Source organism: Acinonyx jubatus, chromosome A1 (assembly GCF_027475565.1).
Source record: "Acinonyx jubatus isolate Ajub_Pintada_27869175 chromosome A1, VMU_Ajub_asm_v1.0, whole genome shotgun sequence".
Taxonomy (NCBI): domain Eukaryota; kingdom Metazoa; phylum Chordata; class Mammalia; order Carnivora; family Felidae; genus Acinonyx; species Acinonyx jubatus.
This window is the reverse complement of record NC_069380.1, coordinates 13,687,679-13,700,632: the sequence shown is the minus strand read 5'-3', so window position 1 is coordinate 13,700,632 and position 12,954 is coordinate 13,687,679. Positions and strand designations below refer to the sequence as shown.

Genomic DNA, 12,954 nt, shown 5'->3' with positions numbered 1-12,954 from the left:
GTTCTCTCACCTGTTCCCTGGCTGCATCCTCTTTTAAAGCTCTTTAGTAACTGGATTGTTCCTTTGGTCAGGAAGCTGAGAGTATAATGCACTGAGGTGCTTGAGAGAAGCTTATAAAATAGAACTTTAAGTGGTTCTAATTTAAACTCCTGCCAACTTTAGCATGAGGTTAAAAAAAATTTTTTTTAATTTAAAAAAAGTAGGTTTTAAAAAAAATTTTTTTTTAACGTTTATTTATTTTTGAGAGAGAGAGAGACAGAGCATGAACAGGGGAGGGTCAGAGAGAGAGGGAGACACAGAATCTGAAACAGGCTCCAGGCTCTGAGCAGTCAGCACAAAGCCCGACGCGGGGCTCGAACTCACATACTGCGAGATCATGACCTGAGCCGAAGTCGGACGCTTAACCGACTGAACCACCCAGGCGCCCCCAAAAAAGTAGGTTTTTTAAACTTCAAGGTTCTTGATATTCTGATGCTCTGCTATGCATAGCTGCAAGCAGAAAGGGCCTCTCTTACTTGGAAAGACAGTATCTTCTTCCCTCTCTGCTCTCAAGCATGCCAGCGTGCACCAAAGCTAGTTGCTGTCTTATAAAACATTATCAAAGGCCACAAGAAGTGACCAAAACACTCAGTATCACTAAAGTTACAGCCTCAGTCTTCCATGGGCAAAGGTAACACCAGTGACAATTTAAAACAGCTGTTCTGTAATTCCTTAAAAGGAATTGCTATGGAAAAGCAAAGTCTTCACTGCCTTCATTTCAAAATGAAATGTTCCGTTTCCGTTTACTAAAGTCTATGCTAGGGAGGATTCTTTCCACTTACAAGTGACAAAACCCCAATTTAAAATGACTTTAAGCTAATAAGAATGAGAAACTTTAAAGGAGAGAATGTAATGGTTAGAAGATAATCCCCACAGGCACAGGGAACTGCAGGGGCTCAAGCATAACCAAGAATATACTTCTCACTCTCTCTTCCTATTTAGTCAAATTCTAATACAGTCACCCACAGGTATAGGCTACATCTACCAGTTCAGCATCACCAACAGAAAATTTCAGTGCCAAGTCTTGTGACTGACCCTGTGGCTCCCCTAGAGTTAAGTGTTTATGCCTGAACCAGTCACAGTGATTCTGGCCATGCCTGGGTTATATCCCCAGCCCAGGGAAACCAGCTGAATTAAGAATGGGGGATAGGTGGTTCCTCAAGGGCAACTGCATCCCCCTTACCAAAAAAGGGCAATGTATGGTAGACATCAAAAACAAGAGATGTCCACTATTCCTGGAAATATGACAAATTATAACAATGCTTTTTAATTTTGCTAATAACATCTTTGTTGTGTGCTTATATATTTGACATACACATAAATCATTAAAAAGTTTGTATCAGATTCTTCTTCCAATATGCCAGTTTAAAATACCATTTACATATGTAGTAAGGCCTACGTAACGCATACATATTCAACATGCATTTCTAGTGATAGAACTAGGCAATACACTACGTGACAATGAGTCTAATTGATTTCAGGATGTTGGGACTGCACCCTACTGTTGATCATAATTTCAGAAACTGGTCTTCTACTGCCTAAAATGGTGTCTTGCCTACTCAAAATGCACTTAACTTACCCAAGAGCCAAAAATATAAAAGATAAATTCATATCTCCAACTTACAAGGATGTTATATCCAGATAAACCCAACGTTAAATTTGAAAATTTCAAAAGTCAATAATGCATTTACTACACCTAACATCCAAACATCATTGCTTGGCCTAATCTACCTTAAACATGCTCGGAACACTTCTATTAGCCTACAGGTGGGTAGATCATTTAACACAAAGCCTATTTCTATAATAAAGTGTTGAAAATCTCCTGAAATTTACTGAAGACTGTACTCAAAGTACAGAAAAACAAAATAGTTGTATGGGTACATAATGGTGGTCAGCGTATCAGTTGTTCACCCTCATGACCCAGTGGCTAACTGGGGGATGTGACTTGCTGCCCAACATCATAAGAGAGGATCATATTGCATATCACCATCCCAGGAAAAGATCAAAAGTCTAAGTATGGTTTCTAGTGAGTATCACATTTACACCATTGTAAAGTCAAAAATCGTAACCATCATTTGAGTCGGGGACCTGCCCTCTTGGGGTTCACAGAAGAGGGGAAACACATATAAATAACAACACTAGAGATGATAGGTATATCTCTGTAACAGGAGACACAGGTTTGCCACTATCCAAAAGTAGAGTGTTCCCATGAAACTTTTCATAAGTCGAAATGGCATAGGTAAAGAGTATCCCCCACTCTCCAAAAGTTGGCAATAGGCTACTTCACTTTCACAAAAGACCTATTACTAATACAGCAACAGCTTTTTTTTGTAAAAGCAAAAATCCTCTTCGGATTTCTTTTGGTTAACAAAAACAGTACTAATACAGGTCTTTCATAAAAGTGAAGGGGCAAAACACCAACTTTTGGAAAGCAGGGGATACTTATATGCTGACGATGCATAAAATATGCACAGTAGAGTCAAAAAATAAGAAACCTATGAAACTGATGCAAACCAGTATTTAAAGTAAATATTCAAAAATGTGAATGACTGAAATTTATGATACAGCACATCTGTGATCCAAAATGGGGGTTGAGTCTGCTAGGACCAAAGCATCTCTCTACACTGTGTTTGGAGAAACCATAGTAGAAAGAAAACTTTGAGATACATTTATTTATTTAACAGCACAGTATTTGCCAAAAACTGACTAGCAATATACAAAATACTTGTTTAAAATTAATATACCTTGATCATAACCTGGCTATAAAGTATTTGCTGTTTAAGGTCTTGTTTTTTATTCAAGAATAATTAACATACAGTGTTACATTAGTTTTAAGTGTTCAATATAATGATTCAACAATTCTATACATTTCTCAGTGCTCATCAAGACTGCTTTAGTGTCATTACATGGCTAAATTAATCTTTCTGTGGAAAATCTCAGAACTCTAGAAATGGCAAATTCCAATGTTACCAATGCATTCTTAATTTAACTTCCGATACCCAATAGCAAAAATAAAATATAATTCAAGTTAATATGAAAAAGCTTACACGTCAACATAAATTAAAATGCAAAAAATTCCCTTTTAATACAAGTAAATGCGGTTTTGTTAATATTAAGGACTTCCATGATTCTAAGACGCAACTACATATTTTTTAAATAAATTTGGTTCAAATGCAGAACATACCTTTCGTTTGTGAAATTCTAAGTATCTTTAAAGTGAAAATGATTCTGATTATCAAGCTACAAATGAAAAACCTCTAAGAAAGTTACTGTCACATGCAAGTACAAGAGAATAACGTAAAAATTCCCTTTTAACTAAAATACTATGATCCATATGCAAAATCCCCTCCAAGTATCCAGTACTGCTTTCAATACAATATGCTATTTACATGTAAAAAAATAAAATTATCTGAGGAATTATTTTCTACAGGTAAAGATACACTGATATTGCACTGTAATTTGTGAAAAAAATGTTTACAAATTAAATGCTATAGAATTATACTACCTAAGACAGCTATTCAAAAAACCCTGTTGTGAATTCTTCCATTAAGTAAATGTCAGTCCTCTATTTTATCTTTTCTAAAACTATGTTTACATTAAAATCTTTGATTAAAAGAAACTTTCATATTATAAACAAAGAACACATAATATTTACATAGCATTTACTTCAAGGAAAGAAAAACCTTATATAAACACATGTTAAGGATGTTTACAAAGGAAGCATTGGACTAAGCAGTATGCCTGTTTTGTAACTGCAACAGACAACCAAATTCCTTCCTTATCTATAGTTAGACTCTCTTATACTGCCACATTAAATAATTCTTCCTAAATCCAAAGTTTGTTGATGATCATCTTTCACAGATAAAGCTACATTACAAAATCCTTGACAATATATTCTCATTGTAACATTATTTATGAATTAATTTACTCATCTTCCTAATGCTATAAATACAAATATGGAGTGCTATATATTAATGTTTCGAGTTAACAGTATCATTATACAAAATACATTCCTCTACAATAGAAATTACTCATTTTATTTCTCATCACATTGGTGATTCTTCAACAAACTCACAATCCACTTCAGTAATGGAAGCAGCTCTACCTTTGGCAAACAAAAGCAGAAAAAGTACAACCATGGCTGTGTAGAAGTCCTATATATCACTACATGCTTAAACTTTACTCAGCAAAACTTTTAATTCTTTGGGGAAGGCAAGAGAGAAATAGTACCTGAAAACCAAGTATTAGTATTCTCATACTATCTACAGATAAGAAATGTATGTACAGGAAAAATAGAAAGAAAAATATTTTGGCAAAGGTGACTGAGACTGTTTAAGGTAGAAACTGTTTTGTTTTGAAGTTTCATTGGTTCCCCTCCCTTCTTTTCTGTCATAAAGGGCACTGTGATAGAGGTTTCACCATTTCCACCTAATTTTTTTATTTAATGTTTTAAATTGGAAATTTTAAAAACTCATTTTAGAGATAATATTACAAGCGTCCACCTTCTAACTAGTCATTGAATGCTCCACATGGATTTTACTGATTTATTTATTAATAGAATTAAGTTTTGATAATTATTTTTTAACTGCCTATGATTCCAAATTATTTTCAGAACCAGCTTAAATTTTCACATGACATTTTCATTATGAGTATATTAGAAAGATAAACCCTAAACTTACAGTTCAGGAAATATTACCCTTCAAGTAACCAATCTGAATTCCACAATCAATATAATTAACAACTTAATGGTAAATAACTCCTTTTGTCTTTCATCCTTTCCCCAGAAGTTTCCATTTAAGGACTTCTTGCATTCTTTAAATATGTACAAGGAAATTTTAAACCTAACCTTTTTTATGCCAAGATCAATGCAGTTACAAGGTCTTATGTGGATTTGGGGACATAACATTTCAGTATTACCTTATTTCTGATTACTCTAATCAAGCTTAACAGTAAAGTTAATTTCTAACATAATGTTTGCATACTGAAACTTCACGCCAGATTTTCACTGCACTGTACAAGAGTTAAATTTCTTTTTTATCTCAAAAGAAGTGCTTCACTTCCTTTCTTAACCTACTGTATATCTATAGAACCCCATCTGTTAAGAACTGATCTGGCATACATCATTACTGCTGCAGAGTCTGAACTGGTTACACATTCCAATCAGTTTCCAGCTTGTGAGAGCTCTATTGCCTGTTACCATTGCAAAATGTATTAAGCATAGAAATACTTATTAAAATAACCCAATACCACATAATCTAAATAAAAATGATACTGATTAGGTGAAAACCGGGGGGGGGGGGGGATTTAAATGTGTTCTTTCAAATTTTTAAAAATACAATACCTGCTAACATTCTAACACGTTTTGAGATTTCATCTTATTTTAAGAAAAGGCAAGTTACTGACCTCCTATTCGCAGCTAGTTAAAATTAAAACTCCCAAGAAACAATATTTCTATTACTGTTTTGAAAAGAATTTGGGTATATCAACGTGGTGACATTTCCCCAAACTTACATTGACTTTTGTGGTGATTTATTTGAAGGTACACAGAAGTAGAAAGCGGTGTATTCTATTTAAACAGTAGTAAATATAACAAAGACATATTCTCCTATCTTTGATTTGATGTACTAGCAAAAAAAAAGAAAAGAAAAGAAAGGAAAAAAAAAAACACTTCAACTTTTCTGTGAATTTAAGAGGTTCATAAACCACAGACATTAATCCATGTCTCAGGGCACCAGTGCTGCAGCTTTCTTTCAGTTTTCCAATAGATCAAATAAAAATAATTGCTTGGCTAAAAAATCAGACTGCATGGGTGTTATAAAATCCCCCTGCAAGCATATTTTTCTATTCCTGTGACTCCACACCAAATACAATAGTCAACTGATCGCTCGATTTAAGCCTTGTCTTCCAAAATCCTACCTTACGTGTGTCAAAGACTAGATATTGCAGAGGAAACTGTTTTTAAAAGCTCTGCTGCAGCAAAAACTGCATTTGCAAAACATTAAAAATGAACTACTCTTTAATTATCTGCAATTTATGATTCTCCTCTCTTTATTCCCATTTCTTCCCCTGACATCTTGAACGCTTCGTAGGCTCTCCGTAGATAGCGCAAAACATTAAGTCATACACAGTTCTGCAGTAACTCTTTCTTATCATGAAACAAACCAACACCTTTCCTTTGGTCTTTATCCACATGCCACGCTCTCGGAAGGCAACCATAGAAACCAACCTGTATGATTTGGTGCCCTCACATTTTAACACCTTGTGTGCACACACACACACACACAAATGACTAACAGGTCAGCATATTCAGGGCAATATTACAAAGAAAGAAGGCTGCCTAAAAAGAGATGGGGCGCGGGGTGGGGGGGGGGGGTAGATACTGCTACAACACTCTCCATCATAACCTCTGAATATATTTAAAGGCAGATGCAAAACTGCATCATTTCCCTCATTCGAAAACATCACAGCCCAGCTGCTCAAGTTAGAGCTAATGCGCTTCTCACATTTCAGTAGCACGGGGGAAATTAGGCTCTAGGGGCAAGGCTTTCATCCTCGGAGAGCGACACCACGGACAATTAAGAGCGTAGAAAAAAGAACCCCGGAGAACAGGGAGGTCTCCTCTCCCCCCTAACTAAACTCTCAAGTCGACCCAAACCCTGCACAAGGGATGATTTCTACTCATAGGAGAAGTGATGGTAAGCGGTGTTAACTTGGGCACCGCACTCAGGTGGCAGGAGAGGACCCGAGGAGAGCGGGGAGGTGGCGTGGCTAAGGCTGCGCGCAAGCAGGTCACCCGCTGGGCAATACCCGCCCGACGAACGGTGCTCCCAGGGATGCGCTGCGTGTGCGACCCCATGGGTGGAGGTGTGGGAGCGCGAGGCTGGGGGGGGGGGGGGGGAGGCTATGGGGGCTGGGAGGCAGATGGAGAGCACGCCTTTTCCCTTACCAGGTTGAGCACCGTCTCCACGATGTCCCTGTTGCTGACCTCTCCGACCTGTATGAGTCCAATCAACACTGCGAATTTCATCCGGATGTTGCGGATCGGCACGGAAGGGTTAATCATCCCCGCGGGCAGCACCATCGAGCCGGAGCCGGACGCCCCCCTCAGCTCCCCCATCCCGCTGCCCCCGCCGCCGCCCCCGCCGCCTCCGCCTCCGGCCCCGACGGCGATGAGCCCCACGGGCTGAGGCTCGAGCCCCGGGCCCGGGCCCGGCTTCTCGCTCGCCATTTGCCCCCCTCCTGGGGAGAAGGGAAGAGCAGAGGCGCTGCCTCCGCCGGTACCGTTATACCTGCCTCGGCCCCCGCCCCCCGGCCGTCGCCTCGGAGCCCCAGCATCCACCAGCGCCGCGGCGCCGGGCCCGCTCCCGCCTGCGCGTCCGCCCGGCCCGCTCCGGCGCCCTCCCCGGCGGAGGCGGCGGGTTATTCCCAGGCTTATTCCCGGCGGTGGCTGCGCCGCTAACCGCTGCCCGGCGAGCGGCAGTGCCCGCCCAGCAGCTGGACCGCGGCTGCCGCCGCCGCTGCCGCTGCCTCCTCTCTCTCCCCCTCCCGGTCCGTCCGGCCCGGCCCGCCCCCCGCGGAGATGCGGCCGCCGCTCCGAGAAGCTCCGGGGCGCGAGCGGCTGGCCAGCACGCTGGCCGGTGCGGAAGCTCAGGCTGTGGCCGACGCTACTGACGCTGCCGCTGCCGCCGCTACGGGCGCCACTGTTGTTGTGAAGCCCCGACGCCGCCGCTCACTCCGCCATGTTGCCGCCCCCTGCCTGCGGTAGCGGCCACTGCGCCTGCGCAGAGCCTCCGGGGGCGGAGCCCTCGGAGCACCCCCTCTTTTGCCCTGCCCTCCTTCTCTTTCCACCCACCCACCCCGCCACCCCTCGTTCCTCCCCCAACCACCCTGAACGGATAGACAGGTGAGCAGGTGCATGGGGACCGCTGCCAGACCCCGGGGCGAGCTGGTAGAGGCGGGGCGGAGAGTGGCTTCCGCGTACTTTTTCCCTTGAGGGTGGATTCTCCGGCTGAGGAAGGACACAGGGAGTGTGTGTCTTGCCTCCGCTGCCTCCTCCTCCTTCCCTCAATATCCTCTTGCTAAGAGGAGGTTCATCATCTTCGCCTTCATCATTGCATCCAGCAGCTGTCACTGCCAGTGCCACGTGCCTCGTAAGGTAGGGGAGTGGCAGACGACCTCTTTCTGCCCCTCTTCGCCCTTCCTCGCAGTATTTCCCGCCTCCCCCCACCACCCCCCACCCCCGAATTTCCTTAATAAAAAGTGGCTGGCAAAGCAGAAACAAACGCACGGTGGGGAAAGATCTTGCGTTGTCGGGGAAGGATACGGATGGAGTGTAATGGTTCTTTCTCTACAGCCATGAAAGAGGCTGACACCTGCACACACAGGAACGACTTAAAATAGAACTTGTCAAACAGTGATCCGCTCTGGATGGAGCTCCCAACAACAAACAGCTCTTGAACTCGCCCACCAGCCTAAAAAGGCTGCACTGTGTGACACTAAGGGTAGTTTGCTGCGAACTACAAACCCCACATTTTAAAAATCCCTTGCAGTCTTCAGGTACGATGCCAGCTAATGATACTTCCCTTTTTCTTAGTCGTGTACAGTTCAGAGGTTTTTGAAATGATCTAAAAACGTAGGTAATCCTCACGGCCAGCCTTAATCTGTGAAAAAAAGATTACTGTATCTGCACAAATATAAAAACAAAAATATTACTGTCAGTTTAAGAAAATTAAAATATATATGGTAATCTTGCTGCTACTATTGAATTAAAACTAAGTAGGCATGACTGCTGTTTTCTTCTTTGAAATGAAGGATGTAATTTTCCTTAATATTTCATGAAGTATGCCCTTTTCAATAAAGCCACCAGAAATATTTGGTATCTTGAGGTATATTCAAGTCATTCCAATTGTTATCTCAAATAAGAAAAGTCAATATACAAATCTATCATAATCCGATTTTTTATTACATTTAATCGGAACAGCTAGTCAAGTTAACTCTCAGGATATTGGAACATGGTAAAATTCTAAAGTACTATAGGTTGTGTATAACACAGCTCCTCAAAACCGGCCCTTAGGATTAGTTTTTAGTTGTGTGTGAATTTGTTTAAACTTGCACTGAATTGATTAAATCATCAAGCAAAAAAATCCCTTTTGAAAGAAGTGGTAATTGGTATGTCCATTTATATTAAATGACAGTTGAATTATAAAATGCTAAAATGACTGAAACTTTATGAAAAACTTACAAAACCGATAACTTTTAATAGTATGAGTTAGATATGCTGTAATTTAAAAATCCTGTGACATATATAACCACCTATAACATTTTTAGTGCTCTCTACTTTTGCAAGTGCTATTTTCATTTGTAAATCTAAAATGATGTATCTTAAATATGTAAATCCAGACTGAAAGATCATCTCACTGGCTTTTTTTCACCCTGCCGTGTGTGAAAATATGGCAGCAGGTTCTACCTCTTCCTATTTTTAGACTTCTTGCATGAGTGCTTTGAGAGACAGTGACAACCTGAACTTTCTATTTCCTTTCCAAATGAATAGCTTAACATCATGTTAATATTTTCACTTTAATTTTCTCTGTATTGCTTCTTAAGCAGTATGGGTGTGTGCTTTGGTTTTGTTTTTCTTATTTGTTCAATTTGTATGTGTTCATTTTCCTTTAGTGGAAATAGGGAGTGGGTAAAAAGGATGTCACTTTTTCAAAGTAGGAAAACTCTGATACTGTCATACACGTACCAATATCAGAAATATTTTAAAAAGCTTACCTATTAAAAAAATGTTCTCCAGTACACTGTCAGCTTCTTGAAGGCAGTATGGTACTGTGGAAAGTGCAGCTTTCTCACAACTTGCTACCTGTTCAGCCTACTCAATTTATTGAGCTAAGTCTCCTCATTCACTAACAGGGATAAGAATATCTATCCCATAGGGAAGTAAGAATTCAATGAAATTACTTGAACTCAACAGCCAGCATATAGTAAATATGTCCTTGTACCCTTAGTGTACAGACACAATATGTGTTGAATGACCTATAAACACATGTAAAACCAATTATAACCACATACAGGTCTTTATAATTGCACAGTTATATGTTTTCAATAGTATCCCCAAAAGCATAAAGTTTAGAAAAGACAGCAGGTTTGTTTCCTTTTAGCCTACAAAGCCTATGTCCCTGCAAATACACAAATAGCTTAGTGTTTACATTAACTAACAATATTTTGACATAGAAGCTACCTAAAATATTCATTTTTTAAGTCCCCAGATTAAACAATATTTTGTGGTGAATATTAATTTTGTACACATTTTTACTTTAATAGATGCATACCCCTGCTTCCAAAGGATGATTTTTCAAAGAAAAGAAGCCCATGAATCTGAGTTTTAAGAAAGAATTTAAAAAATTTTAATTCCAGTATAATTAACATGCAGTGTTCGATTAATTTCAGGTATACAATATAGGGATACAGTGTTACAGATGACATATCAAGAAGTGATATTGGATAGTGGTTGAACACATGCTCCGGGGGCAATAGAACCTGGGTTTGGATTCCAGTTCCCTCAGCCACTATCTGCATAATCTTTGGTAAATGACTTCTCTTCAAAGCCATAGTTTATCAAATCCAAATTAGAGATTCATAGGATTAAAAGATGAAAGAAGTTAATACATTTGAAGTACTAATGTAATAGCAAGTGTCAATAAATAATGTTTTCGTTCATTGACTGTGGGAAAACACATTGTTGTAGTTATTTTTGTGTTTTCAGCACCTAACATGGCTGGCTTGTAATTTACATTTAATAAAAGTGTTCAAAAATAAATGAGTGAAAACAGCAATCCTCCTGGCTAAATAGTCCCATTTCCCTTGACCTGTTCTTTAAAGAACAGGTTTCTAGCTTTCCTCTAAATTTTATCTGAAAATTGTGGTGTTCAGGTAGGCAGGTTTAGACCAGTAGGTTTAGACCAAGTTTAGACAGGGAATAACTCTTTTTTTTTTAAGTTTATTTATTTATTTTGAAAGACAGGGAGAGAGAGAGAGAGAGAAAGTGTGTGTGTGTGTGTGCGCGCGCGCACGTGCACAAGCAAGGGAGAGACGGGGAGAGAGGGAATCCCACGTGGGCTCAGTGCTGTCACTGCAGAACCCCAGGAGGGGCTAGATCTCACTGTGAGATCGGGACCTGAGCCAAAATCAAGAGGCAGAGACTAAACCCACTAAGCCACCCAAGAGCCCCCAGAGAATAACTCTCACCTGAACCTCAACCTTTAGAAATACAACTCATGTTAATGTAGCCCCATATCGGTTTAGTTTGGTTTCATTCTGGGTTTGACAGCAACATGACACTAATGATTGATGTTTGGCATATAATAATTTTGGTTCCATTCCCCTCTCATGTTAAAATTCTTATCAACTGAACACCAAGGCTTTTTATTTTGCTGTTATTGTTTTGTTTTGTTTCTAGACATGCTGCTGCTAAGCAGTAACACAACCCCCCCCCATTTTGAAATATAGAGTACAGGATTTTACATATATATTAAATTTAATTTAATTCCTTTTTTATTTTATTCAATTTTTTATTTAATTTTCCATTTAAATTTAATTTGCTGGGAATTTCTTAATCCTATTTATATCATACAAAAAATGGTCTTCTTCCTATTATATTATCTGCAAACTTGAGCACAACGCTTCTATATCTTCATCCAAATATTTGATTAAACAGGATAAAAACAGCTCTATAGTCACTAGAAACATTCTGATTGAAATCAATTCACATTTTTCAAACTGTAAGCCTCAACCCATTAGTGAGCCTTGAAATAGATTCAGTAGGTTGCAACTAGCAGTTTAATGAAATAGAATAGAAAACAGAGTGGAAAATATCAAGTGCATCTATTATTTTAATTATATACATATATATACACATACATTATACATATGTATATATATGTATGCTTACATGTAAAATATCTTTTACTGTAAGTCATAACCAAGACGTTTGGAAATCACTGATTTAAGTTGTTTATAAGCACTTCAACTATTAAACAGCTACCATCCTGTGCTAACAACTAGCCTATATTTCTCTAACTTGTGCAGAAGAATAGCATAAGGGAACTTGACAAGTGGCTATTTGAAGTCCGGAGGCACTGTCTCTGTGCCTGGGTGAAATTAAAATAAAAACTATAGAGAGGTGTGAATTATTATCAGTGTTTCCGACATAACAAGCTAACCACAACGTAAACAAGAAAATGTGTTTAATGTGATGACAAGACTTACTGCTTCTTTTTCCAATGAATGAACCATTCTGTAATCTCACCTGCAGGTAATATTAAGCTACCTGCTATGGTTTTTCAAGAATTTATCTCCTCCTTCTCTCCTTTGACACTTTAATTCTCCAGCACTTCTCTATGACTCCTCAAAGACCACTGAGAGTTGTTAAACATGATCTAGTTTTCAGATTCTTTCAGGATCAATGTATATAATTTGTCCTGCCTTGGGAACTTGAAATCATTTAGACTAGCTAGGTGCCTTTTTATAATTTCTTCACCAAATTTTAATTTCACTTTCCTCCAACTAGTTAGTTCTATGTTTCTCACCCCAACTTTTTTCCTGAGCAGAAAACACAGATGCAAAATAGAAATTCAACACTTGTTAACGAATTTGACACAGATTTGGAATGGCTAAAATGTTGATGCTTACCAGCCAACAAATATTTGAGGGCCTACTGCGTGTAAGAAAGTAGACTAGTAGAAATGAATGATTTCAAATTTTCCATTTAATCAGCATGTCAATACATTAAATGTATCAGATATGTGGTATAGAAATAATAGGCACTCTTGATTTTTGAAAGAACTAGACATCATGCAACCATAATGCACGCATATATACCCTAAAATATCCCCCTGAACATACATACAAATGCAC

The 12,954-nt window shown here is 39.3% G+C and overlaps 1 protein-coding gene and 1 long non-coding RNA gene across 17 annotated transcripts in view; one reads left to right on the top strand and one right to left on the bottom strand.

Annotated features, from left to right (window-relative positions):
* Positions 1-7,811, bottom strand: part of NBEA (neurobeachin) — a 676,718-nt gene extending 668,907 nt beyond the window's left edge. For 8 of the 10 annotated variants that reach the window (XM_053214308.1, XM_053214315.1, XM_053214324.1 and 5 more), the window contains exon 1: positions 6,986-7,811. In XM_053214308.1, coding sequence (XP_053070283.1) covers positions 6,986-7,267 — 282 coding nt within the window. In that variant the 5' untranslated portion in view covers positions 7,268-7,811. The remainder of the gene's footprint in view (positions 1-6,985) is intronic. The other 2 variants (XM_027064679.2, XM_027064678.2) reach the window with 1 other exon arrangement.
* A 72-nt stretch (positions 7,812-7,883) lies between these two features.
* LOC106973852 (uncharacterized) overlaps positions 7,884-12,954 on the top strand; it is an 89,895-nt gene continuing 84,824 nt past the window's right edge. The window contains exons 1-2 of one of the 7 annotated variants that reach the window (XR_008295021.1): positions 7,953-8,194; positions 8,393-8,595. This is a non-coding gene — a long non-coding RNA (uncharacterized LOC106973852). The other 6 variants (XR_008295023.1, XR_008295025.1, XR_008295026.1 and 3 more) reach the window with 6 other exon arrangements.